The sequence below is a fragment of the Ursus maritimus genome, unplaced genomic scaffold, assembly GCF_017311325.1.
Source record: "Ursus maritimus isolate PB19 unplaced genomic scaffold, ASM1731132v1 scaffold_12, whole genome shotgun sequence".
Taxonomy (NCBI): Eukaryota; Metazoa; Chordata; class Mammalia; order Carnivora; family Ursidae; genus Ursus; species Ursus maritimus.
The window spans coordinates 4,083,582-4,109,933 of NW_024423564.1; the positions used below are offsets into that span (position 1 = coordinate 4,083,582).

At 49.1% G+C, this 26,352-nt stretch overlaps 1 protein-coding gene across 2 annotated transcripts in view; it reads right to left on the reverse strand.

Moving 5' to 3' along the window:
* Positions 1–1,142: 1,142 nt before the first annotated feature.
* Positions 1,143–26,352, reverse strand: part of BCL9 (BCL9 transcription coactivator) — an 81,920-nt gene continuing 56,710 nt past the window's right edge. Inside the window, exons 1-10 of one of the 2 annotated variants that reach the window (XM_040626840.1) lie at positions 24,847–24,929; positions 21,089–21,224; positions 19,098–19,188; positions 14,719–15,031; positions 13,404–13,720; positions 12,012–12,201; positions 11,038–11,137; positions 6,119–8,360; positions 4,624–4,884; positions 1,143–3,512 (exon numbers count right to left, since the gene is read on the reverse strand). In XM_040626840.1, coding sequence (XP_040482774.1) covers positions 2,395–3,512; positions 4,624–4,884; positions 6,119–8,360; positions 11,038–11,137; positions 12,012–12,201; positions 13,404–13,720; positions 14,719–14,771 — 4,281 coding nt within the window. In that variant the 5' untranslated portion in view covers positions 14,772–15,031; positions 19,098–19,188; positions 21,089–21,224; positions 24,847–24,929 and the 3' untranslated portion in view covers positions 1,143–2,394. Of the gene's footprint in view, positions 3,513–4,623; positions 4,885–6,118; positions 8,361–11,037; positions 11,138–12,011; positions 12,202–13,403; positions 13,721–14,718; positions 15,032–19,097; positions 19,189–21,088; positions 21,225–24,846; positions 24,930–26,352 lie in introns of those variants that run through there. The other variant, XM_040626839.1, reaches the window with a different exon arrangement.

A 26,352-nucleotide genomic window follows, 5' to 3' on the forward strand; every position in this document is an offset into this window, starting at 1 on the left:
ATGCCAAGTCGCAACCTTCCTTGGTTAGGGCTCTCATTTCCCGTTCCCCATGCTTAGCTGTTTCGCTGCTCTCTCCCATATACCTCAAAGCCAGAGAACCGAGGAATATGGCTAAATTCATGAAACAAAACGCTCATTTTACTCTCCTAAGGTAAACTTTTCACCATGCAGGACCATCTGAACAGATCTGATTGTGCCAGAATTCTTACACTTGAGCTCCACTTTCTCATCTGCAAAGGAGATGATTACCACCTCCTTCTGAGGCCCCTCAAAGATTCGCGTGAGCAACACCCGGAGGTGACTGGTGAGGGAGATGCTGCAACAGTCGTCTCGCTTCTGTCGCCTGGGGCTCTGGTGCTACTGAGACCACACGGCCGCCGGCAGTGGAAGAGAAACCGGCTCTCGAACACACTTGTCGGAGAGAGAAAGTCGCGGGAAGAACTCCCACTATAGAACACAGGCAGAGCCCAATTTGTGCAAGTTTGTCTGCAGATGACTCTGCACCTGCCGCTCCTCGCTTCTCTCTCACCTATGAACAAACACGCGCACAGACGCCCACTCACTCAGCTAAAAACGCCTAGGACTCAAAGAACTACCCACGCCAGAACAAAACCAAGTGCACAGAAAGGGGGGGGAAAGGGCCAAGCCCAGGCTGAGCAGAGCCCAGAGGGGATGCCGGGGAAGAGAGACAGAAACCCACGGACTGTGGACAACCGTGATTTGCAGGCACAGTAGTAATGTTTTACCTTAGCAAGATCCAGGGACACTTCAGAGCTTATACAAATGACTGAAAATATACCTTCAACCTTAATTACTTCACACCATTAAATTGGCTCTCACAGAAATTCCTGGTAAAGACCATTGATTACCTCTAGAGGTAAATTTCAGCACTGGGGCAGGGCTGCTCCTCGGCCTCCAGCTGGGCTTCCATGAGGGAGGTAGGACAGGTGCACGGGATGAATCTTCGAGCGGTTATTCCTCCTCCGCAGCGAAGGTGCCTCACCTGCACTTCTGTCGGCTTCCCCTAACCTTCCTCATCCACCAGCCCGATACAAAGCGGCTGCGCTTCTTGGGTCACGTGGCAGCTACCGTGCCCAATACTAAGCAAACAGGAATCCAAATGAACCAAAAAGGCAGTTGGATTTTGTAAGAAACAATATATTTTATTTTTCTGACACCACAGCTCTGGTGAGTGGTTTTGTACCAAATTTAATGGAGGTTACACAGAACGTTTTACGCATGGGAGGGGGAGGGAAAGGAAGGAACCACAAAATTAAAAACAAAAACAAAATCCTGGATAGCTTTTAGCATCTGTTCCACTCCCACATTGATAAAATTCACTTGGGAATTCCTAATAAAAGGAGAACATAAAACAAGGCGGGCAGGGAAGGGCGTGTCGGGGAAGAGAAAGGAAAAAGAAGACCACTGAGCATCCCAAGCACAGGCCTTTCCCTCCCGGAGCCGGAGCCCGGACGACACTCAGCCTGGAAGGCGAGGCTTCCTTGGATTTACTTCCCCCAAATAACACCGTGTATTGCAGCTGCCAAAGGGAAACAGGAGGAGAGCAGGGGTCGTCCGCGGCGGGGCAGGGGGGAAAGAAACACACTTAACCAAGGAGATGGGGGAGGGGGAGGGGAGGGAAACGGAGAGAAAAACGTGAAGGTGGGTTTGCAGACTGGGAGAGACAGACAAGTGCCGGAGAGCACTCGAACTGAAAAACAAACGTCCTAAGCTTCATTATTTTTAAAAAGAAAAATCTCCCCCCTCCCCCCACCCCTCGCTGAACTTAGTTCCTTTTTTTGTGCTTTTCATTAATACTCTGCTCTGAGGTCGTAGTTTGGTTTTTTTTCTATACACTGGAGTTGAAAGAAAATAGTCCAAAGGTCTGAAGATGGGTTCTCCACCTAAAGTAAACAGCCCAGCATTCCTGTTCTCCTCTTGTCCCAAAGACTAAAGTCTCTGCTAAAATCCCTTTTACAATATAGTACAGTACACACAAAAATAAAGCCCAAAGCAAAAACAAAACCAGAAAAGAATCCTGGGAGAAGCCAGTCCAAAGGACGTAAACATACAGAGAACGGTGCAACACATGACCGATGGCAATTCTCAAAGCACAGCTACAGATTCCCAAAAGTAGGTGCCATCACGGGATACCCAAGTCCACAAAAATAATTTTTAAAAAATAAATCTTAAAAAAAACACACCTGTTGATTAAATGAATCATTTGTTTTCAGGTAAATCCGTACATTCTCGAGTTCCCCCCTCCCCCAAAGCAGCCCTCGGGTCTCTGTTCTCCTATTGCATGACCAACAGTACTCCTGGAACTCCCTCAAAGCAGCTCTCAGGACCTGGAATCTCATCTTGACAAGGATCGGCACATCCAATCTTAGCAGCTTAAAACATCATGTTTCCTGGGTTGCCAGGTCCTTGGCTAAATCCACCCATGCCCACGTCAGCGGCCATGCCCCGGGGCCTCATCTGTGGGGGGATCATGATGTTCTGTTGGGGTCCCATCATGCCCTGCATGGACATCATCATGCCTGGAGAGCCCACAGGCCCAGGGTGGGTGTAGAGCCCCGCAGGCCCCCGATCCTTGCCCGGAATCATGCCCACGGCAGCAGCTGGATTGCTCATCAGGGTGGGCTGGCCGGGCATTGTAGATTGTGCTGGTGACATCATCCGATGGTGAGGTCCCATCATGCCTTGCTGGAGAAAGGCTGGTGGTCTCATTGGGTTGTGGCCTGGCATGGATGGGGCTGTACCAAGAGGGATGTCCGGAGTTCCCACTGGCCCTGGACCTCCCATGCCAGGTAATGCTAGTCCCATTCTGGGGGCTTGTTCACCCATCATCCCCTGCATGTGCGAAAACCCAGGTCCAGGACCCTGGGGCTGTTTACGGCCTGGGACTTCCCCTCGAGGGAAATATTGCAGTGTCTGGCTAGGCTTCTCAGATGGAATAATGCGAGACAGATCGAACTCTGGTATTCCGGTGGCTCCAGGTCGGATGACCTCCTGCAGATCTGGGTCTGTAAACACCGAAGGCATGCTGTTCCCCAGGACGGCGAAGGAGTCAGGACCCCCGGGGCCTCCAGGCTTGCAAAGTGCTGCATCTGCTGAACTCTGAGGCAGGGTGCTGGGGCGGCCAAGGGGGCCTTCTCCTGGGAAACCCATACCTCCTGGGAAGTTGCCCTGCCCCCCACTGGGGCCATTGTGAGGGAATGGAACCTGCTGTGGAGGAGACTGTACTGGAGGGAAGCCCTGGGGGAAACCCATCCGTCCTTGAGGTACCATCGGAGGCTCCTGGGACCCGTGCCCCATGATGGGATTGTGTGACATCAAGCCGGGCCCCATTGGGACCCCATGAGGAGGTATGTTCGGTCCCATGGCATTCGGAGAGGGCATCTGATTGGAGTGAGAAAGTGGCTGGGTCATTCCCATTGGGCTGAGGGTTGGCATCGGAACCACGGGGTTTGGACCTGAAATTCGAGGATTCTGTGTATTAATGCCCATGCCTAGAAAAATAAAGATATCAAAGGAATCACCTTAACCGAGAGCAACTTAGAAAAACTCTAATAAATCTAATTAACAACAGCAACAACAAAGTCTTCGTGTATCAAATGTGCAAAGGACTCTGCTGGGAAAACATACAACCCAAAATCCCTGCCCTCGACAAGATGAAAATACATTTTGGAGCATACAAGCCAACAGCTCTACAAGAGGATATATTCTGAGTCTTAAACTGTACGACATAAGGGTACGAAGAACACAACTAGGAAGAAAGCCTCCTGTGTGGGAAGTTACAAATTAATATGCAAACCAATTTAGCCTTCTTCATTGGAGACACTGTTTAACATAGAAGGAGCGAATTTGTCTGAATGACTTAAGTATGATCCTCTTTGGAGAAAGAGGGTTGGTTAATCAGTCCTGCAAGTCCAAGAGTCAGAAATAACAAGGAAACCAAACAGTCCTTTACCAATTGACATTTGGCATTATCTTTTTTATACTGCCTTACAAACAGAGCATTCCAAACTCTAGGGTATATGAAACGTTAACGAAATGATAGTTTGTAACAGAAAAGGAAAGCGTGTTGGCTCTACTATAGTCTCCGGGACACCTAAGTATTTGGTTTCTCTATAGATTTACCACTGCGTATGGTGAGGACGGTGCTTGCTAGGAAACGGGGGCTTTCCCCTGTCTGAAATCCTGTGGCTGCCTGTGGTTGGAGGCTTCCCTTCCAGAAAAACACTTAAGAACTAAAGCCATTGCGATCAGCATGTTAAAAAGAAACGGCTTTCAGTATTGCTCCAGGAGGATCCCCATCCCACTCCTACCCCCTCAAAAGGGAAAAAAGAACCCATCTCGGTACACAGAAGCATCAGAACTTCTGTAAGGAACTGTAAGAACTCTAAGGAAACCTGCTTTCTAATAAACACACCGAATCAAAGGAATGCAAAATTGCTTTCGTTTTCTTCCTCTAGCCAAGACACTTTAATTCTACTGATGGTACTCTTTCTCAACTCGTTCCACTTCCATCCGTTGAGGTCTGCAGCCATCGAAAACACACGCGAGAAGTCTCCCTTTTGTCTAACACTGGCTCTGCATCCTAGCTTCCTGATTTCTTACCTGGCATATTATTCATTGATGGCAAGTTGGGAGAACGCGCTGGAGGGGAGTCGTCATCGGAGCTGGCCACAGTCTTGATGGCGTCGTGGTATAAAGGGGTAGAACTGGGCATTGCGAACTTGGACATTCGAGACATCATAATAGATAGCGGGTTCTGGGAAAGGGTCGGCTCTGGAGGCATGGTGTAAGGTGTACTAGAGGGAAGACTTCCAGGGATATTCACAGAGGCAGACTGGCTGGCTGTAGGAGGTGGGGGGCCACCTAGAACAAAGCAAAATAAAACAAAAACGGGCAGGGAATTAGATTCCTCTCGAAGGCTACTGGGCCCTATGGTTATGAACTAGCAAGGCCAGGAATGAGACAGATGAACAGTACAGTGTTATTAGACCCAGGACACAAATCATCAGTCTTCCAGTCAGGCTGTGTGTGTGCGCAGAGGGGTGACTGCACGCGATACGGAGGGGACAGAGCAGCAGACGGGAAGAAAACACACCAAGAATGCGCTAGAAACAGAACTTCAAGCTTGGGAAAAGCATGCTTTAGGGACAACTATCTTCCTGAAAAGAATGTGAATGCAGCAGATCTCTCCCTGGCCCATCACAATTCAGAATCCGACTCGGGGACTTGGTAAGCCAAGGAGCCAGACCAGCAACCGACCCCAGGTGCGAAGTGCGTCGCCCTGCACACGCGCTTGATTTGCACGACCAAGACGTCTGAGCTAAAAAGTTCCGAGGTGGCTGTTGCACTGTCCCGCTTTTGTGAACCGCTACCCAACTGAGAGAGAGACGCCTGAGCAGGGCAGGTACATCTTCTATCTTATTCTGAGTCTAGTTTCTCTCCAGCGGAGACAACACGGACCTAGTATTTACACCTCGGGGCTCATCTTCCACTGACCACCTCTGGTCCCAGTCACAAAACCACCATCATCAGCGAGAGCTTCTCCTCGGAAGAAAATACTGATAAATTGCCCCTGATCTGTGAGAACAGCAGTCTACCAAGGAGAAGTTTTAGGTAACTCTCTCTGTGGTCAACATGTATTTATGAGAACCACTCTCAGCAGCCTCCCCTTTCTGCTTAGGATCACACACAGAGCCTGTGGACACGAGGGCAGCCCCTTCAAGTGGGCGGGTCTCTATTTAAAGAAGCCCCATTTACCCACTGTCAAGGCATTTTATTTCACCCCACGTGTTCACTGTGCAAATGTAAATTACTCCACGAAATGACACAGGCTTCCCATTTTCCCTCTTCCTTGGAACAGTCCTATCTGACAAACCTATTCTGCACTAAGAGCCGCCTATCTCTGCCAGGATCGGACACTTGCGTGGAACCCTGTGGAAGTACTGATCATGCACCTGGCCACAAATACGTCCTTCCGGGCAAAGGCCACCTCCTCCGGTTGCATAATCTAGTTAGGACAGTTTTCTTAAAGTACATAAATCAGGCTTTTGCAATCTCCGGCTACAAGGTGCAACTGCAAGGATGCGAGCATACTGACCTGACTCTACACTGCCCAGCATGGCTGGGGAGGCCATGGTGAGGGGTGCTTTATGGTTTGGAGGGATCCCGGGACTCTGAAGGGGAGGTTTTGGAGAGGAGGTCCATCCAGGTGACGGGGCAGGAAGTGATGGAGACTTGAGGTGAACAGGCGAAGCAGCAGCAGACCCCAAGACAGGGGGGGACTTAATGGAAGCAGCAGCAGCTGGGCCCGCCAGCATGCCTGCCAGCTGCGATGGAGTCTGGGGGGACTTGAGGTTCCCCGAGGGCGAGCCCAGCATTGGTGACTGGACTTGGCGCATCGTGGGAGATTTCAGAGGGTTAATGCCTGGGGAATGTACCTGGCTGCCTGCCACAGATATATCCAAGGGCTTCCGCCCCAGGCCACGCTGAACTGGAGGAGCTGTGTTGAGGCTAGTGGGGTTACTGGAAGGGTTGAGAGGTAGTGGTGGCATATGACTGAGCCGGCTGTTAGTCCTTTGGTCGGGCCCAATTGGTTCTCTGAGATTCCGCAAGCCACTGTTGCTGCCTGGACCCTGAGACATGGGAAGGAATGGCCTGGGGCCCATGCCGTACTCTTGCTGGGGGTGCTCACCAAAGGGCAGGGGCACCATCTTCTGCTGAGCGGGCAGCATGTCTGCGCCACCTGGGCGTAATTTCATCATCTCCTCAGGGCCCGCCCCAGCCTCTCTCATCTTCTGAGGTATCATCTGAGGGTTGGATCCCATGCTGACGTTTAGACTGACATCTCCCTTCATCCCACTAGGAACCATCCCAAACTCAAGTTCCCGACCAGGGCCCATCTGCGGGGGCATTCCTTTGGGAAAGTCACCCCTGGAGGGACTCAGAGGGCCCTCAACGGGTATTCGAGGGAAAATGGGATTATTCCCAGGCTCCATGTGTCGCTGGGAGCCTGGGATCATCCTGTTCATCTCCACGCTGGGCCTGATGCCTTCTATGCTCATCCCCGGGGGGAGACCCAGCTGTTTCTCCGCCAGCTGCTGTTGGAACATCTCTTCGGACAATCCTTGGGGGTTTGGGAAGCGCTCCCCTCGGCCAGGACCACTGAAGACACCCTGGCCAGGTGGGAAGTTTCGACCATCTGCGATTTTTGGCACATCGTCTGGCCAACTGACTCCAGAAAGACCTGGTCTAGATGCTGGGTTGGGGACGTTCGGCCCCTCCATTTCCGAGTTGATCATCCCTGCAAATCCAGGGAGGCGCATCTGGCTGCCCGGCATGTTGGGGTGGGGAGCCATGCCCCTCGGGGGCAGAGAATGGGGCATGTTGATCCCATCGGCAAAGGGCTCTGCCCCGCCAGGCCCCCAGCCTTCACTGGGGGCCATCTGGTACGGAGGGGGAGGCCCTCGGACCACGCCCCGAGGCCCATGCTGATGGACCATCATGTCCTGGAGGGAGCACTGCTGCACCACCACTTGCTCCTGCTTCCTCCTCTTCTCCTCGTAAAACTCCTGCTGCAGTTTCAGCCATGCTATCTGCTCGGGGGTCATATGGTCCAGGTGGTCGGGTCCCATGGGCCCAGCCTGGGAGTTCATGGAAGGTGGAACCATTTCATCCGGAGAGAAGGGCACATCTCTATGTCCTTGAGGGCCAAATGGAGCTCCCACATCTGTCCGGGGCCCGGGGCCCTTCCCTAGGCTTTGGGATTGAGCCATCATGGCCTGTATTGGCCCTTCTGTTTTTTTCTGAGGTCCATCTAGTACCCCAGTATTCTGCTGGGGTCCCCCACTTTGTCCTCCCGTGAATTCTTTCTCGTCGGGGAAAAGCATACGTTGGATATCTCGGAGCGTTTGTAAGGAGCGCTCCCGATGTTCCAGCTGCTCCTGAGACAGTCCATCGGGGTTCTCTCCCAGTGTGGGGGGCTCGCCACTGGACACTGGTGGAGGTGGAGGGGCTTTGGGATCTGCTGAAGAGCTATTGCTCCCCTGGGAGACAGGGGTCACTGCTCGGTTATTGGGTGTTGAGTTTGGCCCGGTACCGTCTGGGGGCAGTGGAGTGGAGCTGGCAGGACTGCCTACAGAAGCAATCAGTTTGTTTTCTACACCAGGACTATCCCGGTCCAGGGGACGCGGGGGTGCAGCAGGCTTGGGTGCTGGTGCCGAAACGGGTGGAGTCGGCTGCAGTCTGGTATTCTGAGACGAATTCTGGTCCTGGTGGGCTGGAGCTGGGGGCTGTTGTGGGAGGGGTTTTGGATCATTCCGAAGGGCAGATATCTGTGTGTTCTGAGGATAAACGAGATTTTAGAAATCATTGGTAAATTGTACAGAAAGGCAATTAAAAAGGCAAGACATGTTATAAAGGATTTGTCCCAGTCCCATAAATCTATTCTGACATTTGCTGTAGAAACTGCCCATGGTCAACCCCACTCTGGACATGGAGCCGTTCTGATTTTTTTCTTCCACTTTACTGTCAAATGGCATCCTCTTTCCCTTGCTGAAGATTAGGTTTCAATAACTTTATAAGCATGCCAGGGGAGAGCCACTCTGCCAAAGTGAATACATTTGAGTATCTATTTCGAGGAACAGGTTTGATATCACATGTCTACTGTGTGTTTCTGATTCAAAGAGAGATTAGTTTCTCGGTATGTGGGAGGCTGTACCTAACACCTTTTTCTTTTCCCCGAAAGTACAACTGGGTCTGTAGGCTTCTCATTGTCAATCAAGAGGTCTGATGTTTTCAGCTGAAAGAGAAAGTACTTGTCACTTACAGCTCTGTACTCCACCAGCCAGAGGAAGCAAGTAGGGCCGCTCTGTTTCCGTGTCCCCTCTGGCATGGTGACTACCAAAGTACTCCTCTCCTTGAGTTTCCAGGGGGCCTGACAGCTCTGGTTTCTGTTTTCAGTTTGTGATCACTGATTCCATAGTCGATAAGAATTTGTACATTAACTGTAGTAAGATAATCCGCAGGCAGGAAGCGTCTGCGGAGAAATCTGAGGCTATCTAGCTCACGGTGTCTCTCGCTCTGTTCTTTCCAATAGGCAGCACACTGCCCTTCTTATAGGTTGGAGGACAGCCTCCCTATGATTTATGAAGTACCAGTACAGACGCTACACTAAGTGCCGGTGAAAGCACCCTCCCCCGCAGTAGGTGACACGGGTGCTGTGAGTGTCTGGAAGAGGGATGTATGTGTGCTGGGGCTGAACCTTGGCACCGATGACGGTGCTGAAGGGAGGGTCCTGAGGAAGAACAGAAGGGCCCGGCCTACGCACCCCATCTCAGGGGTCTTTCGCCAGCCTCCAGCGAGCCGCATGGCCCCTTTTTTGATGTTCATTTATTCCTACTTGTTCACTTAATCCAGTCTGTATTTCCAAACCCCTGAGGCTCTTCCTTACCTCCCCACTTGCTCTCTGGAATGTTTCCCTGTGTGCAAATTTGTACACGAATCTTTTTATGTGTATCTCTGCATCGAACAGTCTGTGTTGCATAAATACAAAGACTATCTTTGAGTGTTCACATTCTGTGGGTATGTATGTAAATGTTTCCCTTGCAGGTACCCAGGCACAGATGTCTGCAGACAGAGACCGGGGTGGGAAAGGCTGGCCGAACGTGCATGACTCTGCGTGCTCTCGGTGTCTTCCGTGTCCCTGACTCCCTCGCTGTAGTGTGGAGGTCACCTTAATTTTCCTTCCAGTGCCATTTTAAGTTTGGGATTGCTGGCCAGCTTTTTTTTGTTTGTTGTTTTGTCTTCGTGTCATGTGACCAGGACAGAAGCAGCAGTTTAGGGCCACCTTTTGATTCTAGATTGGGAGCAGTGGTGATTTGATTATTCCCAATTCCATCCTTAACTCCTTTTCTGACTCCTTTCAGGATCAGAAAAAGTAGAGGTGAAAACTATAGTTAAGATCTGTGGTTAAGTCCATCAAATATTGGTTTGCATTGCACTATTCCCTGTGCGTTCCAGGGCAATTTAAATTTTAAATGTTATATATACATATGTATAAAATTTTTAAGTATAAATAAAAATATACCTACATTTTAAATGTTACGCACATCCATCCTCTACCCTTCTCGAATAGCACAGATGTATGAGGAACGTGAAATGCTCTAAGTCTAGGAAAGCCAAGCTCTGTTGTGTCGATGGACAGGGACTTCACTGATACATGACATCGACAAAAATATCTATTTTATCTTGAATTGTCATTTCACTCACTTATTGCTACTTAACTTTTCCCATGTCGAGGACCCCACCCAGTACTGGATTTTATGTTTCCTGAAAGCAGGGACTGCATCTTGAACCTCTTAATGTCCCCACAGCATTCGGTGGGATGCCTTGACAATGCGATTCACAGCAACAGCTTTTGGTTCCATGTGGAATGCTCCATGTACTCAACCACTGTGTGCTTTTTCTAATGCGGTTCACGGCAGGTACTTAAGTTCCAGACAGGAGACAGACTAACGTTTATTATAATTTTGGAAATATCAAGTAATTAAAAGCATTCAATGGTCCTCTCACTTTGAAGTAAGAATCATTTTGGAAGTCACCGAGACTCTAATTACAGTATTATCAGCATGTGCTGTGGTACTGCGGCTTTACTTATTCCTGTTCTATTCTGCGACTAACTCAAGAGCGTTTGTTAGTTTTTAAAAACTTGCCCTGTACCCAGGGTCCGAATTCAGGTTTTCCCACAGATGGCAACATGAATGGAATCGAAGAGCTTCATACAACTCCTTTTTTATTCTGGGTCTTCCTCTCCTAGCAAGCCATCAGCATACCAGCCTGCTAAAGGAAAGGCCAGTACAGCGTGACCTGCCTGAAACCACGCCATGCCACGAGTAGGTGAGACGCCCGGAATGCAGCTTATACCATCAAGACTACTCGCTGTCAGTGACATTCCCCATCTCCCACCTTTATGGCCACCGTAGAGCCTTTAAACCGCACTCCACTTCCAAAATGGCCTACCAGAGGGGCTGTGCTTCGCTCTGCCTTGCTGTTAGAGATGTTCTGGATGTGAAAAGAGACGATAGTTTCAACCTGGCCCTTCAACACGGCTTCTGCAGCTCTGCAGAGAAGAAAGAGAGGCACACACTACAACTTGCTTCTGTTCCACTACCTGTAATTCCAAAGCACTTTAACCCCACACTGAACTTGTGAGAGGGGAGGGAGGGCGGCTCTGGGTAGAGCCACCAGAAATGTTGAGTAAGAATCAAGAAACACAGGTTTTCATTATCCGCGTCTATCATTTACCACCAGACTTCTGAAATCCAATGATAGCCATTAGCAAATCTCGAAAGAGACATTAAAAAAACCCCACGATTTTCTCCTTCAACCAGTACACTGTGGTAGGTGTTTTACAGAATCCTAGTTCAAAACCCCAACCATGAGGAGCGAATGTGAACTCTCACAACACCTCATGATAATCTAAGGCTGTGGAAATTCACTCTGTATGTATAAAGGGTAATTCACATTCTCTATAAATGACGTCAGTCACTAAAAAATCTGCCGACCCATCCACCAGAAACATAGGTACCCAAATGCTCACAGTAGTTATCTCTATGAATTCTAGACATATTTTTCTTTTTGGTGTATCTTCTAATTATTCTAAGATAGACACATATTACTTGTGTTATTTAAAAAAGAATGCTAAATTACAGAAAAGTGCATATTGTGTAATCAATCTCTTTCATGTTTAAAAAAGATATATATGTATATTATAAGCATAAAAACTTTCTGGAAGGAAAGCCAAAGAAGTATTATCAGTGGCTGCCTCTGGGGAGAGAGGGTAGGGAGGTTTCATATTTTCTTTTCTTTTACCCTTTTCTGTACTGTTAACTTCAAGTGATAATAACACCAGTGAGGGGAAAACAAGGATTAATCTTCAGGGGAATAAGAACTTAGCTGTCCAAACACACAGCGAGACACAGCCGTTAACTTACTTATTGGCCATCTCAGTAGAAAACACATACACCACTTTGGCGGGAGTCTTCTGAGCAGGTGTGGGCTCCGGGGCAGTAGTCTGGCCATGGGAGGGGGTGGAAGACCTGGGGGCTGTAGCATTGGACGGGGTCATCGAGTGCGGCGTGTGCTGGGAATCCTGGGACTTTATGTGGTCAGCAGAATTACATTCTAAAAGAATGAAAAGACTCGTGTCACAGAAAGAACAAAACGTCTGCCAGCATTTACAGCACCACAACACAAACCCACCTCGAGAATTTCAAGGAGGAAGTACCCTGCTAAAAAGAAACCTCTCCACCTCATAAAAACTCCAAAACGCTTTTCCCGAAATGACGAATTACAAAGCACTCTTCCCCCCACCTCCTTACTTCTCTATTACGCACCCTTCAGACATTAGTGCAAACGTCCCTCCTTCCTGGAAACCTTTTGGAACCTCTTGGACCCCTGTGAGTTGAACCCTTAGCCCCCATATCCTCTGATTTCAGCATTTATCACACTTTTATTGTAACTGTTTAATGATCTGCTGTCGGGGTGCACTCAAATTCTTGGGGACAGCAACTACACCTTGCTGACCATGCCCCCCAGCACCCAGCACAGCGCTGGCACTCCTGACAGGCCTCCCACAAATACCTGAGGAAGGAAGGAAAGACAGGGCAGCAATCACCCAGGTTTTCATTTCTAATTTGGGATGGTGGGGGAGGGGGTCACCCTTCCACTCCTGGAATGCGACTTCATGCTCTGGCCTGTGGTTAAGATCTTTGGTTTTATACTAGGAGGAGAAACAACGGAGGCCACAGCCGCTGGCCCCACAGTCTCCCCGGCTGGCTCTATTCTGCCGCCTCCGCTGTTTCTACCCCAGGTAGTCACTCAGTCCTGCCACGCGGGAATCAGCGGTGACAAACCCCCACCAGTGCCAGCGCCTGCTCTCGTGCCTACGACTCTGGCAAGGTGGTGGCCAGAGAGCACAGGACCCAAGTCTGAGAGGGTTGGTCTGACCGAGAAGAGGAGATGCCAGGAAAACCGCTCCAGTGTGGGCCACTGGCAGAGACACACTGAGCTTGATGCTGACGTATACGTAGCAGGGAGGCCAGAAACAGCCATAAGAACGTGGTGAGGACCGTGGAACATCCTGCCATGAGCCCCGAAACACGGCATCATCCTCAAGAACAAGAGCAAGGTGGTTCCGAACCACTCTTCAGTGAGCAGGAAAAGGAGGAGAAACAGCTCATCTGAATGGGCTGCGGCGGCTCCTGAGCCTGACACCTACTCTCCCCACCTGGCTGCCGTGAGGCTCTCCGGCACCCACCAATGTCAGAGGCCTTCCCTCGGGAACACCTACTTCCCTCTGAGTCTCAAAGATCTTATAGACATACCTTTAACGTCAGAGTCATCGTTTGGAGTCCCAGGATCTCTCTGATCAAAGGAGTCGGCGGAAATACTTCGCTCCCTTTTCCCCTTGCCCTTGGCACCATTTCCAGCCCCATTCTTCAGCCCCATGCTCCCACCTGGGCCAGGGAGTGCTTTAGGGGTATGGCCCCCACTCTTGGAGTCACAGGGGGATGGCTGGGATTGGCTGGCTGAGCCCCCCTGTTTACCCTGATTGGAGAATTTGGAATCCAGCTGGGGGTTTCCAGATGGGGACATCACTGTAGGGGGACGGACCATCACCTCCTGCTTTGACTTAGGGCTACTAAAAGAGACAAATAATAAAGGGAGATCAGATGCCGGATACAGCTGGTCAGCCCAAATCAGGGAGAAGCAGTTTCTCAAGTAGGTCAAGGAGACGCAGAGGACTAAGCAGCCACTGCACCTTTCACCTCAGTTCCTTCCTCGCTCCAACCCCACTCTCATCTTGGCGCTAACCGAGAGGAGGCTCAGGCAGAGTAGCCTGCCAGGTCTCAGGAACCCTAGAGTCACATGGGGACCCATCTCTAGGGCTTCTGTCAATAAAGGACAATGGTTTCTATGTACATAGAGAAGTGACTCTCACACTAAGACTAGCTCAGAGTAAACAAACAGGCATCGTTAAGATCAAAATACTACCCACCCCCTGGCTGAGGACAAGGAACAGCTGTAACAAGAGCCTAGTTTCCCTGCTGGAAAACACGAGCAGGACCCAGAGAGCGTGAGAGGAAACCCTCTGGTGAGTGGCAGGTCAGGGAAACCCTCCCAGATACGAAGCCCTCCCTCCAACAAGCAGTATCACACACCAGGGCACATACGCTCACCGGTGCCCCAAGGGATGAGGAAAAATTCTTTAAAAAATATCAATTTAAGTACTGTGGAACACTAGAAAAGGCTTCACAGCGGGGGGCTGGGGGTTGGTGCTGGCGTCCTAGGACCCTAGGCCTCCTCACCTCCCAGGCCTCGGTTTCCTCACGTGCCAGGGTTAGTACACTGTATTGGGTGGACTCTAGGGTCCCTTCTTCGTGCTCTGGGGAGTGGGGAGCAGTGCTAAAGAGGTGCAGTCAGAGAGTAATGGGCAGAAGCGTAACGGTGGAAAACTAACAGAAAGTCTGACTGCACTGTAGCCTGTTTACTACTCTATCCCTATTTACTTGTCTGTTTTCTCTTCCTTTCACCACTCGGGTCTCATCTGCTTCCACTTCAACACGATGCTCCCTCAACGAGTGCTTGCGGTCCACCTAGGACACCCCCAAGGGCAGCTGGGCAGGCCCCAGCCCTTACCTCTGTGTGTTTCCTGATGGAGAGTTCCTCACTTTAGGGTTACTGGAATGCATTGATTGAAATCCTGAGCTTGCAGTCACAAACAGGGACGGGCTCACCGAGGTCCTCTCGGGCAGCAGCAGACACAGCTGCTGAGGGCAGTGGCCGCGGCCCGCTGCTTGCTGGGGGCGTCCCTTAGCGCTGGCCACCTGTACGCCTTTTTCCTCTTTGTTTTTCTCTGCTGTGGAAGTGGGTCCTTTCCCCTTGCAGCTCCAGCATTCTCTGGGTGTGTGCCTCCTGCTGCCAAAGGAAAATCTCGCATCTCCAGGGCGCACTATGGGAAAAGGCCACCCAAAAAGAGTTGGGAGCAAAAACACAAGAAGACATAAAACACCCTTACAACAGGATCAAAGGTAAAGCAGCACTAGCCAACTCAGCGATGCAGCAGCTAGATCACTCCTCAGCTTCTGACGGGGTTAAAGGAACGGCGGTGTTCACGCTCTGGCGCTAAGGCAGCTAAGAGTGACAAGACTTTCTGCCAAGCACACGAGCCTCGCACCAAGCATCATGTACCAGGCGCTTGTAAGCAGACGAGAAAAATATTTTATCTTCAGCCATACAGTCTCCCTTACATTTCTCTACCTCCAAATACAAACCCGTCAAACACTTGGGTTTTTCTTTTCTCAAAACAATGCTTGGAACCCACAGGGTACTCCAAATCCAGGGCGACTATGTGGTGTTTAGCCTTGGATGGCAGACAATGGCACTGAGATGTAACTAACCCATCCCAATTCCAAACCACGAAACAAATTAACCTATGTTTATATTCTCAGGCCTTTGCGGTGGAGAGCCACTGGAGGAGGGACTTCTGACGTCAGCTACTGAGCCAACACCAAGTACAATCAGTTCTGTCCCCTGACTTCCATGATCTTTCTATTAAATTATGCCAAGAATGTGTCTTGCGTTCTCACTGTTCAATGACAGGGACCCCAGGCATGGGTGAGCATGGGAATGATCCATAATGCTCAAGGTAAAAGAACATCTTTGAAAGCTAAGATGTTTTCTGAGCCAATTTGCAAGGCTAATTTGAAGCATAAAGGTCAAGAAAATATTCCCAAACCTAGCCAGAGAACAAATGAGAAAGCCTTTTCCTTAAGGAAGCCCAGACTAGTTCAGGGAAAACCAAGAGACACTTTCAGTCCCTTCTCCTTCCAGGATAGGTCCAACATGGTTTTCTGGTAACCACGTCCCCTCAAGTCCCTCTTCACCTTCTGCTATCTTGCCACTGGGATACAGGACCGAAGGAGGAGGAGACAAGATGGAGGATTCGTGGCTGAGAGCTCTATTCCAGGTTTTGGCACCGAATAGGATCACTGTCAAGTGTTAAATGCTTATTTCTTCATTTGGAAATTTGCAACAGTAGCAGCTAGTTTACCTGAGACACTGAAAGGAATTTATGGAAGTTCTCCGTTCACCGCTTATGTTTTTTTTCTTTTTAAGTGACAAAGTCAGGAAAAAGAACTAGAATAAAACGTTATGGAATGTTTCTATGCCGACCTTAGGCGAAAACATCCTAAAAATCATTTGGTCTTGATTACATTTAAAGTTGTATTTTTATCCCCCACCACCTTTACCTTTTTTTTTTTTTTCAGTTTAAACTATAAAATTGATCGTGGTTGTCAAGTTTGACATGCGTGATCATAAACCATTTTGTAACCTCTCGCTACACATCAAGAATCACTGGTAAAAGAGAAGTAGCAAATGAATCGTGCATGGACAAAGCCATCAGAAAACATTTACCTCGGGAACAGAAAAGCAGTTACCACGTAGGTAGTCCCCTTCTGTAACTTCTGGTACTTTCTGTCTGCATCACGCATCCTAGCACTCAATCATACGTCATACTGAGTAAAGTTCTATGTGTATGTTTTATCTCCCAACGAAGGCTATGTTCTTTGAAGACAAGAATCTTGTTTTAAAGTTCTTTGGCTTGTCTATAATAGTCAGCATGATGCACTCAGATGTGGTTGGACCCTCTGTGACTTACCCAGCTTCTCCCAGAACAGAAACACCTGGCATTGTGTTGCACTCTTTTTCCAAAGGAACTCTGAACATATTACAACTATCAAATCGCCTCAATCCGCCAGGCATTTCTGATGAGCCGGTAGCAATGATTATTTCTAGTAATCCTGTGAGCATACAACACTTTGATTTCAAAGAACTCCTACAGACAGTCTCTTGTTCTCGCGAGTTGCTCCGGCTTGATCAACAGGCACTGTGCAAACGAGCAGCGGAGCGCACAGCAACGGTGGGCGTGGCTTCTCCCAGGTTTGCCCTCCTCGCAGCCACCTCCTTACCATGACTTTATGGGTGGAGAGACAGCACAGGAGGCCGAGACAAGCATGTGGCCTCACTGAGAACTGGGGAACAAAAGCCAGGGTTTTCAACCCCTGATCTAGGGGAGTTGTTGAAGCAAGTCACCCTAGCCTTAGCCTTGGACGAGCAAAGAAAATCCTCCAAGCGTCTTACATAGTTCCAGAGACTGAAATCAGGCTCTTTGCGTCTACACTTGCAGGGTGCTGCTCAACTGTTTACCTTAAGAACTGGAAAAGCTCTTCCCCAGAAGATGCTTCATTACAGCCACACACCGATTTTTTTCCTGCCCTATAAAGAAAGCTCCTAATTTTAAGATCTATTTATTCAATGTTTCTCCCTTTTCTTCTTAGATACAATTTAAAATTCTTCCTAACTAGGTGTCAGGCACTCTTTTAAGCACTGTCCCTACATACTAAACTCACTGACCACAGCGCCAGGAGCCAGGTACTCCTACTCTCCCTACTTGAGAGATGAGGAAACTGAGCCTCTGAAATGTTTAGCCGTTCGCCCGAGCAAGGTGGGTCATCCCTGAGGTAGCCATACCCCAGGACATGGGAGAGCTGGCGCGGGGCCAGGCACCCCGGCTGTGCTCTTCGCCACTCTGGTGCCTGTCCAGATGGGGACTTGGTGGGCAAGGGGAGCCAGTGCACGGAATAAAGTGCTTAGCAGCCCACATCAGCGCGCGGGCGAACTTCTACCAGGATGACTACCATTCTCTAGCCAGCTCGCTTGCTTCTCCTGCCGAATGTCATTTCATATCTTGCTCATCTCCAACTGTCCCCTTCCTTCCCGCCCTCCCCTCTCTCAGTGCATGGTCTTGCCCAGGACTCAACAAGAAGAGAAGTCACCAGGCAGGACGGGACATGCTCACCACCAAATCTGCAAACCTATTTTCATAGTACCCGTCCCCTCCTTCTTCTCTGTTACTGAAACAGACAAAACAACCCACTTTTCCCCAAAGGTCAGTCCCACCACGGGTGGTCTAGGCCCCATCCCTTCTAGCTTTCTGAGAGCTCTCACTCTCTCCTTTGGCCTTCCCTGCCATTTCCTGCATATTTCCAATCACCACTCAGACCTGGGGTAGTCTCTGCCAGCATTGAGAAAAAAACAAAAAAATTACAGGAAAACAAAGCCCAGCTCCAGCATGTTATTATTCCCTTTCGGGGCCAAATTTCTTCAGAATTGACAAGACACAGGCTCTTCACTTCCTTACTTGCCGTTCACTCTTCCACCATTTTAAACCCACTTCCACCCCCACCCCCACCCGGATCACAGAAACCACTATTTTGGTTAAAGTCACCACTGGCCACTGTTCTAACCTCATCTTACTCCATCTCTTAGTCTGCCAGATGATTGCTTCCTTCTTGAAACTCTCCTCTTTTGGTTTCCATGGTGCCACACTTTCCTAGATTTCCTCCCACCTCTCTAGTCACTCTCTGTCTGCCCCCTGTGCTGGCTCCTTCTCTATTCAATCTCTACAACTCAGAAGTCCTGGGGACTCTACCCTGGGGCCTCTTCTCTTCTCATCCTGTAAGCTGCCTCCATGCCAACAACTCCCAGTTTCCCATTCCCAGCTCAGCTTTTGCCCTGTGGACCTGCACACACAAATGGCACCTTGACATCTCCCTGGATGTCTCAAACTCGACAAGACGGGAGAGGAATTCTTCATCTCCAGACAGACTCCCTCCCCAAAGTATTTGTCCTTCAGTCTTCCACACCGTAGTAAATGGCACGCAGTTGCTCATGCCACAAACACGGGCGTCATTCTTGAGAAGTCTCTCCTCACCCCAACCCTGCATTTTGAGCTTGAATCAGTAAAATCCTGGCTTCAGCATTCCTTCCTCAGAAAGGGAAGGCAGGTTCCAAGAGTGATTTGTTCATCCCTGTATTCCCAGCACTTACTATAGCACCTGGCACGTGGTATTTGCTCAAAAAATATCTCTTGAATAAAAGTGGAAGCTTTTCCCCAAGATCATCTTTCTAAGCCAGCCAGGCTCTCTAGTGCTACGATCCATCAGGCTACTCACCAAAACCCCAAGGGTCACGATACTGCAGTGCTCATCCTGGAGGTGAGGAGTTGGAGGAGTCCGGGAACCCCTTTCTCAAAGGTGCCCTCACCTGGATGAGGATAAAGAAGAAAAACTTCTAAATGGATTAAAAAAAAAAATCAACTATACATCTTGTTACTGAATATCTTAAGAAAAGACCAGATTTCCTATGTATTCTCGAATGCTAGATTAAGAGGCAGTTGTCATCTCCCATGTAAAGGGAATCAACTTCCAATTTTTAAAGAGTATATTATCCAATCCGTAGACATCTCAAGACCCCTGTGACTTTCCTTCCTCCCCAACTGCACATTTTATTTTCAGAGACTGGGAAATACTAAGGGCAAGTAAAATCAATGTTTCTACTTTCTAAAGTTCCGGGCATTTAGTAGGAAAAAAAAGCCCTTACATTTTTGCTTCTGCCCATTCCTCGTTAGTACAGGGAATTGGAGCTGACTGGGAAGGAGTAAGAGACAAAACTGTAGACGTGCTGTTGAATTCACGGAGCGAGCTCAGTCACAGTCCTCCCTACTCTGAACCATCACTCTACACGGCAGGCATTCAACAAGGAAAGGTATTTTCACAGGCTTTTGGGACAACGTGGGGCTGAACGACCTGACCAAATGATTTCCTGTGACTGAGTGCCTACTGTGTGCAAACCGCCATACTGAACAGGGCTGGATAAGTCAATAAAACAAGCTACTGGTCAAGCAGGACAATTTCTGGCATTAGTCCTCGTAAAACAGAATTATAACCCTGAGCCTCCCCCTTTGCCCAGATTTTATAGTTTTGAAATTGCAAGGCAGAACCAAGTTCCAGATTGTCCTAAGGCCAAATTATTTCAGAAGCTTTCAAAGGAGACTCTATAAGGTTGCCACAAAGTTGTAAATAAACTCACAGATTAATCTAAGCTCAGAATCACCTCTCAGTTCCAAGTTCAATTCCTTCAATGATCCTTTCCCACTTTCCTGCTCTAAGGAGTCAATTTATTACAACTATGCCATGTTTAACAAAGTTCATTTCTATGCTATGACCACTACTCCATAAAAGGCAGAGTATCAGACTTAGAATGTGAAACTAAAAGGCCGCGGGATTCCATTCCGAGCTCATTCTTAACTTCTGGCATGCCAACTCCTAATAGGCTTCCTCTCAGCAAAAGTACACAATAGGAAGAGCCAATCTTTCCCCAACGTGTGGAGGAAAGAAAACTATATAACGCACATGCGCGTGCACAGAAAACCTCGGTCCATACAAAATACTCGAGTATGTTTTCATACGCGAAGGGTCAGAACGCCTCTACTGTCCTTCAGGCTAACAAACCTTAGGCAAGCAAGTAACTTATACGAAACTAAAGAGGCTTGACAAAAGTTAAGCATTCAAAAATGAATTTCTATCATTTAGAATAATGGCCACCCAAAGTAAAATTTCAGCACAAATGTCTCTTTGTCAAATTCTCCTTGATCTCTAACTGTCCCTAGGAATGTCCTCTGGGGCCCTTATAGCATTATAGTCACAATGCTATTATAACACTTAAAAAACTGTTTCCCTGTTATGTGGAGACAGAGAGCCCCCTGGGGAGAGGGTCATCATCTCAGCACCCAACACCCAGGAGAAACTCAAGCAATGCTGGGTGATCCAGGGATTATAACGAGCTTGGAGCTTAAGTTTTGCTATCCTTGCCTCGCATTTACACAAACCTATGAAGACATGCTAAATAGCTGTTTAACTTCCCACCACCTGCCTTTCCCGTGAGGTGAGCTATTGTGGAAGTCCCTGCTCAGATGGAAAAATGGAAGGTAACTACGCTTACACTTTTGACTTGCATTTACCTTGATGATCTGTGCCTTGGGAACTGCTACAATAATGAACAAATATCATTTTAACTTACAAGAGACCCTACAGAAGCATAAACAAAAATCCAAAATACTCAGATTGAATCACAGAAGTCCTATGTTCGTCATCAGGTTCTTTACCTTTCGAGATGTCCACTCTGCTCTCTCTTCTACATTGGGACACAGAAGAACTTTTCCAAGAATGATCTCTGCCTCCCGAACAGAAGGGAATTTTTAGGTCAAAGTGGAGTGACACCAGCTAGCCCCACATTCAGTCCTACAGGGATGAGAAGAATAGAGAAGTTCATATCCCAATTCACACCGATCGCAAAGAAAACCACCCATTCTCCAATGCTCTGTGGCCAAAACAGTATTTGGAAGGAGCAGTGAGAAAATAATTAGGTCAAAATGGGGAAGGAAAGGCAAAACCACTAAAACTCAAAATGCAAGAAGATGGAGCAGTGCAGCCCAAATCCGTCCCATTGAAGCCGGGGCTGTTTATTAGAAAAGCAAAACCACCAGACACAAAACCCTTGTGCTAATCAGTTTCTAACTTTCTCCACAACCAAGAACAGTCACAAAGAGGTAGCAAAATGAACTTTTATTTCATATCTTCTTTATGCCCTTGTATTCAGCATGACAGAGATGCTGAAAAAATATTGCAAAGCCTAAAATGCAAGTGGCCATAGATAATTTAACTTTCAAAAATCAGTTGGTCTAGAGCAGGATTTCTTGACGTGGGACACACTGGCTCACATGGGGTCTGTGGAGAGACTTAGTGGCAGCTGTGACCCTACTGGGGAGAACTTCCATCTTCATCTGTACTCACTCACCTCTAGCGAAAGTTAGCACTGCCTTCAATTGTGAAGGGAGGGAACAAGCAGTGGTAGGTAGTATTAGCAATCCTGTGACTGTCACCAAAACAAACCACAGGCCACTTTCACATGGCATTACACTTGCTGCAGATATCCCAACACAATATTTACACTCATCCCTACTTCAAAATTACAGTATGGTGAGATCCGCAGCTACACTCTGTTATTTAATGTGTTAGAAAGCAGCATAGAAATTACTGTATCATAATTGTTTAACATTTTGCTAACTGTTTCCATGTCACTTGTAAGTCTACGTGTTTTATTTTATGCATTTTAAAAACACAATTCTCGAAAGAGGTCCTACTCTTCATGAGGTCGCCAAAGGGGTATGTAGGACATAGGAGGTTAAGAACAAATAAAGTTGTTCTAGAACAAATGAAGTTCCTATAAATTCTAACATCATAGTCACCAAAGCAGACAGACAAGTAAGTTATTCCGCCAATATTACTTCATAGTTGGAGGAAAATTAAGCCACCACGAAGCCAAGTAACACGTTCAAGGTCACTCAAATTTAGGATGGGCATCAGCCTAGGTGAGCATTCACAGCATGTATATTTCTACTCTTCCACGGGGACCTTTTCTTACATTCCAACAATTGTCATCACTATGGCTAACTTCCTACTAAATGGGGAAGAGGTATCACCTTTCAAAATCAGTAGAAAACCAAGACCCACACAATAGAAGAAGACAGATGTAGAAGGTGCTCCTTTTTGTTCCTTGATCAACAGTGCTGCCATAATGGTTACAAAGGCTGAATTTGGTCTGTTCCTGAGAGAGAGTAATCCTTTAGAAGTGAGGAAAAAGTTGGGCAACATCATCTCTCATTCTCAGAAGTGTTCAAAGCACTTTGCAGATAGACATTCACTTATTAAGCACTGCAATGGGTTATGAGTGTCCAGGGCACTGGTATCACCACTTCATAAACAGGGAACTGGAGAATAAATATAAAAGATTCGTTCAAAGTCCCATAAGTCAATGGGAGAACCAGTTTCCTGATTTCAAGTTCAAGGCTCTAACCCCTATACCAAGTCACCATGATCAAATATTTAGTTGATTATAATGCTTGTGAAACCTCTGTACTTTTTTTTTTTTTTTACCCCATATAAACCAGAAAGCATTTTCTTTTGATTCACAAAAGCAGATACTTCTGAACGCAATGGGGCAAATATCCCATAGAATAAATTCCAATATACATAAGTACTTTTTCACCTATGCTAGTCATCTAAAAATCCAGGTCAGGAATCCTGAGCTCAAAAGCCATGCTACATACAACTTGCCTTCTAAGGAGAACAGCGTGGAATTGTTCCTTCGTCTTTTAGTCAACTTCCTACTAAATGGGGATACCTACCGTATCCTGTGGAACTATTATCATCTTACTTTCAACACTGTTACTACAAAATGATATTGTAATGGTTCAATACCATTAGATCCTCGGTCCTAAAACTATGAAATGTTACCCCTGCCCCAACTTTGCCTTAAATTTTCTCTTCTTATTCAGACCACGAATTAGAGGAATCCTCATTCTTCAAAGCATCCTTACACCATCTAACTTCTCCTTTTATTAACTCATCTCTGTCTTCAATAGCTTGAGTCTTTCTTCAATAGTTAGTAAGGATGTCTTTCTTAAATTTGTTCTTAGGACCAAAACATTATTCACAGTAACTTTAATTCCTTGCTAAAAGTTCCCAAATCACTAGTATCAAGACAAAAACCAAAATCAACAGGGCGATCATGTTGCAGAATCTCCACGAAGAGTCAAAGGTTCTTAACCCACACATGACTGTTACTCACCCATATCCTTTTGCCCTCCCAACCCCCATCTCTCAACTCTTTTACTATTCATCCTTCCTACCTACTTCCGATTCATCATTTTGTGCACTTGTGCTCTGTGCACAAGAGTCCAAATCTCCGGTCTAAGAATGAACACTTAATTCCTGTATATTTCAAATGCTAGTAACTCACCACACATCACTGACACAAATGAGTATCTTTACACAGCCACTAAATCACTTTCCCACTAAAGTCACTACCAGGGATCTATCCATGTTTGCCTTAACCAAAGCCTCACTTCACACCAATTCCATCCCATCTTAGAGTCTCTCCACCAAGAGATACTTTACGTCCATTTCTCTGCCTTGTCTACTAACTTTATCAGTTCCCAACTGGACTGCAATTTAGGCTCTAAGTCCCTCCTCTCTAGCACAGACCAGGGCCCCTGGAGGAAAGATTTGAGGCCTCCTCCTTCAGGCTTGGAAGCCTTCAGGTAAGGCCCCCAGCGACAATATTACAGGCCTCTGGCCCTTCCCTCTGAACATAATAACCAACCCTGCTGTTGTTTTCCTTAGGATATCTCCATTTCACCAGGCTCACCCAACACTAACCACTGACATCTTAATAGTCTTTGCAACTTTCAAAGGTCAAGACCAGGGTTCCACTTTGGAAATCACTGATGTGTCCACGACCCCCACAATGACTCAGTGACCTAGACATCACCACCTCACCTACTGGAGCCCTTTACTACTCATACACGCTTCTTAGCTTTCACTTCCCCTCACCCTTCAACAAGTCACTGGCCTGCAAAGTCCTCTTTACCTCTCTATCCACCGCCGGGATCTTACAGACCCCACCAAACTCAACCCGAATGCCCTTATTTAGCTCTCCATCTCGCCCCTCCAAAGCCCCTTCATCCCAAGACCTTGGGACCGTCCCATCTCCTCATTTAGCCCCTCCGAGCACTGCTTGGGACCCAACCTCTAAAAAATCGAGAGATGCCGCGGTCTCTGCCCACCGCTCAGAGAGCGGTGGGCAAAAGACGCCCCCCTCCTCCCCCACAGGTTTCTCCAGACTCAACTCACTACATCCGCAACCTCGACCCCCCGCCCTTTCTCCCCCCCCCGGCTCTCCGCGGCTGTGGCTACCCCTGCCCCCAAACCGGCTCAAAACACGCGGACGCGGACCCGGCCCCCCCACCCCCCGGCTCCGGCCCTTCCCCTCCCCCTCCCCCCCCCGCGAGGTGCCACTTACCCCCGAGGCGGGAGTGGGGGAGGGGAGAGTAGGAGCGGAGTAGGGGAGGGGGCTTCGGTCCGGGGCGGCTTTCAGCCCCGGGGGGCCGGAGCCGGGGCCAGCGGCAGCGGCGGCGCAGCGTCTCCCCCCGGCGGCGGCAGCAGCGGCGGCGGCGCCGTCCCACTCCCGCAGGCACACATAGGCTCCATTGTCCGCCGGCACCTCCCCCTTTCCGGCTCCCCCCGCCGGTCCCGCCCCTTCCCCCTCCCCTCGGCCCTCCCCCAGCCGCACCGCGCCACGAAAGGTACCGCCGGCCCCGCCTCGGACGCGAGCGGAGAAGTGCCCCCTCCCCCGGCCCCGGCGTCCCGCCCGGCGGGGGAATGGGGACTGCCCCTCCCCGCCTCGGCGCTGGGCCCGCCGCCGGGAAGGGCCCGCCCCCCTCCAAGGGAATGTCATTCGTCCCCCCTCCCGGAACGCGCGCAATGGTACCAACCCAGCCGCTTCCTCCTCCCCCTCCCCTGCCTTCCCGGATAGGTACCGCCCCCGGCGCCCCGCCCACCAAGTAGCCTCTCCTCCTTGACCCCGCCCCTCCCTCCGATATTTTACTATGGGACCGCCCACCGCCAGTACCACCTCCTGCTTTGCATGGACACGCCCACGCGGTCCCCGCCCCAGTTCGTCACCCGGCCAGAGGTGACGCCTACTCCCCACCTTAAAGCGGCAGAGCTCTCTTTCTCAACTAAAAGAACCTCCCAAAGGGCCGGCGGGGTGGGAGTTGCGGCCAGGGAGGGTCTCTTCTTTCCCGCACCTTCCTCCCGGCGCGCACACTCACCCGGACCTCCCCACCGCCTGCCGCAGCACTGGGGAGCAACCCGAGGGGACCAGTAAAAAGCGCGGAGGGGGGCAGGGCAGCGTGGAATTTGGCCATCTTTGACAGAAACGAATTGGAAGCTGCCAAAGGAAGGGGTCTTTCTCTCACACTTTACTGCTGCCCTGGTCCCGGCCTAGTCCTCAGTGTTTAAGGCCACCCCCTCACGCCTCCAAGATACCACCACCCTGCCCCATCCCCTCTCCGGTCCCCAGTCTTCACCCGTCAATCTGTGCACCGCGCTTGCGGTGGCCGGCTTTCTCCCCTCCCAAGGGAGCAGGCCCCTCTCAGGGTTGCACTCTTCTCCACCCTCTCCAAAGCCGATTCTCGCCAGGGTCCTGCGGACGCGGAGGCTGTTGCAGGGTCTCTCCTTCCACGTCGGGCCCAGCCCAGCCCCGCTCACGCATCGCTACCTAGTACCCAAGAGGACCTTCTGCCCAGATCCTCAGATGGCTTCACGGCCAATTTTTAATCGAAGTATCTATCGCTCCCTTGATTTTTCGGGAGGCCTGTGCTTTGGAGAGCTCGAAGCCCAGGCATCCCGGCAGCGTCCCCTGTGAAGTGAGAAGGTAACCCATTAGATCGCACTTTTTCTCAGAAGGAAAAATGACGGCATCCTGGTGAGCGCACGTTGCTGAATAAAGCTCAGATTCGGGCTA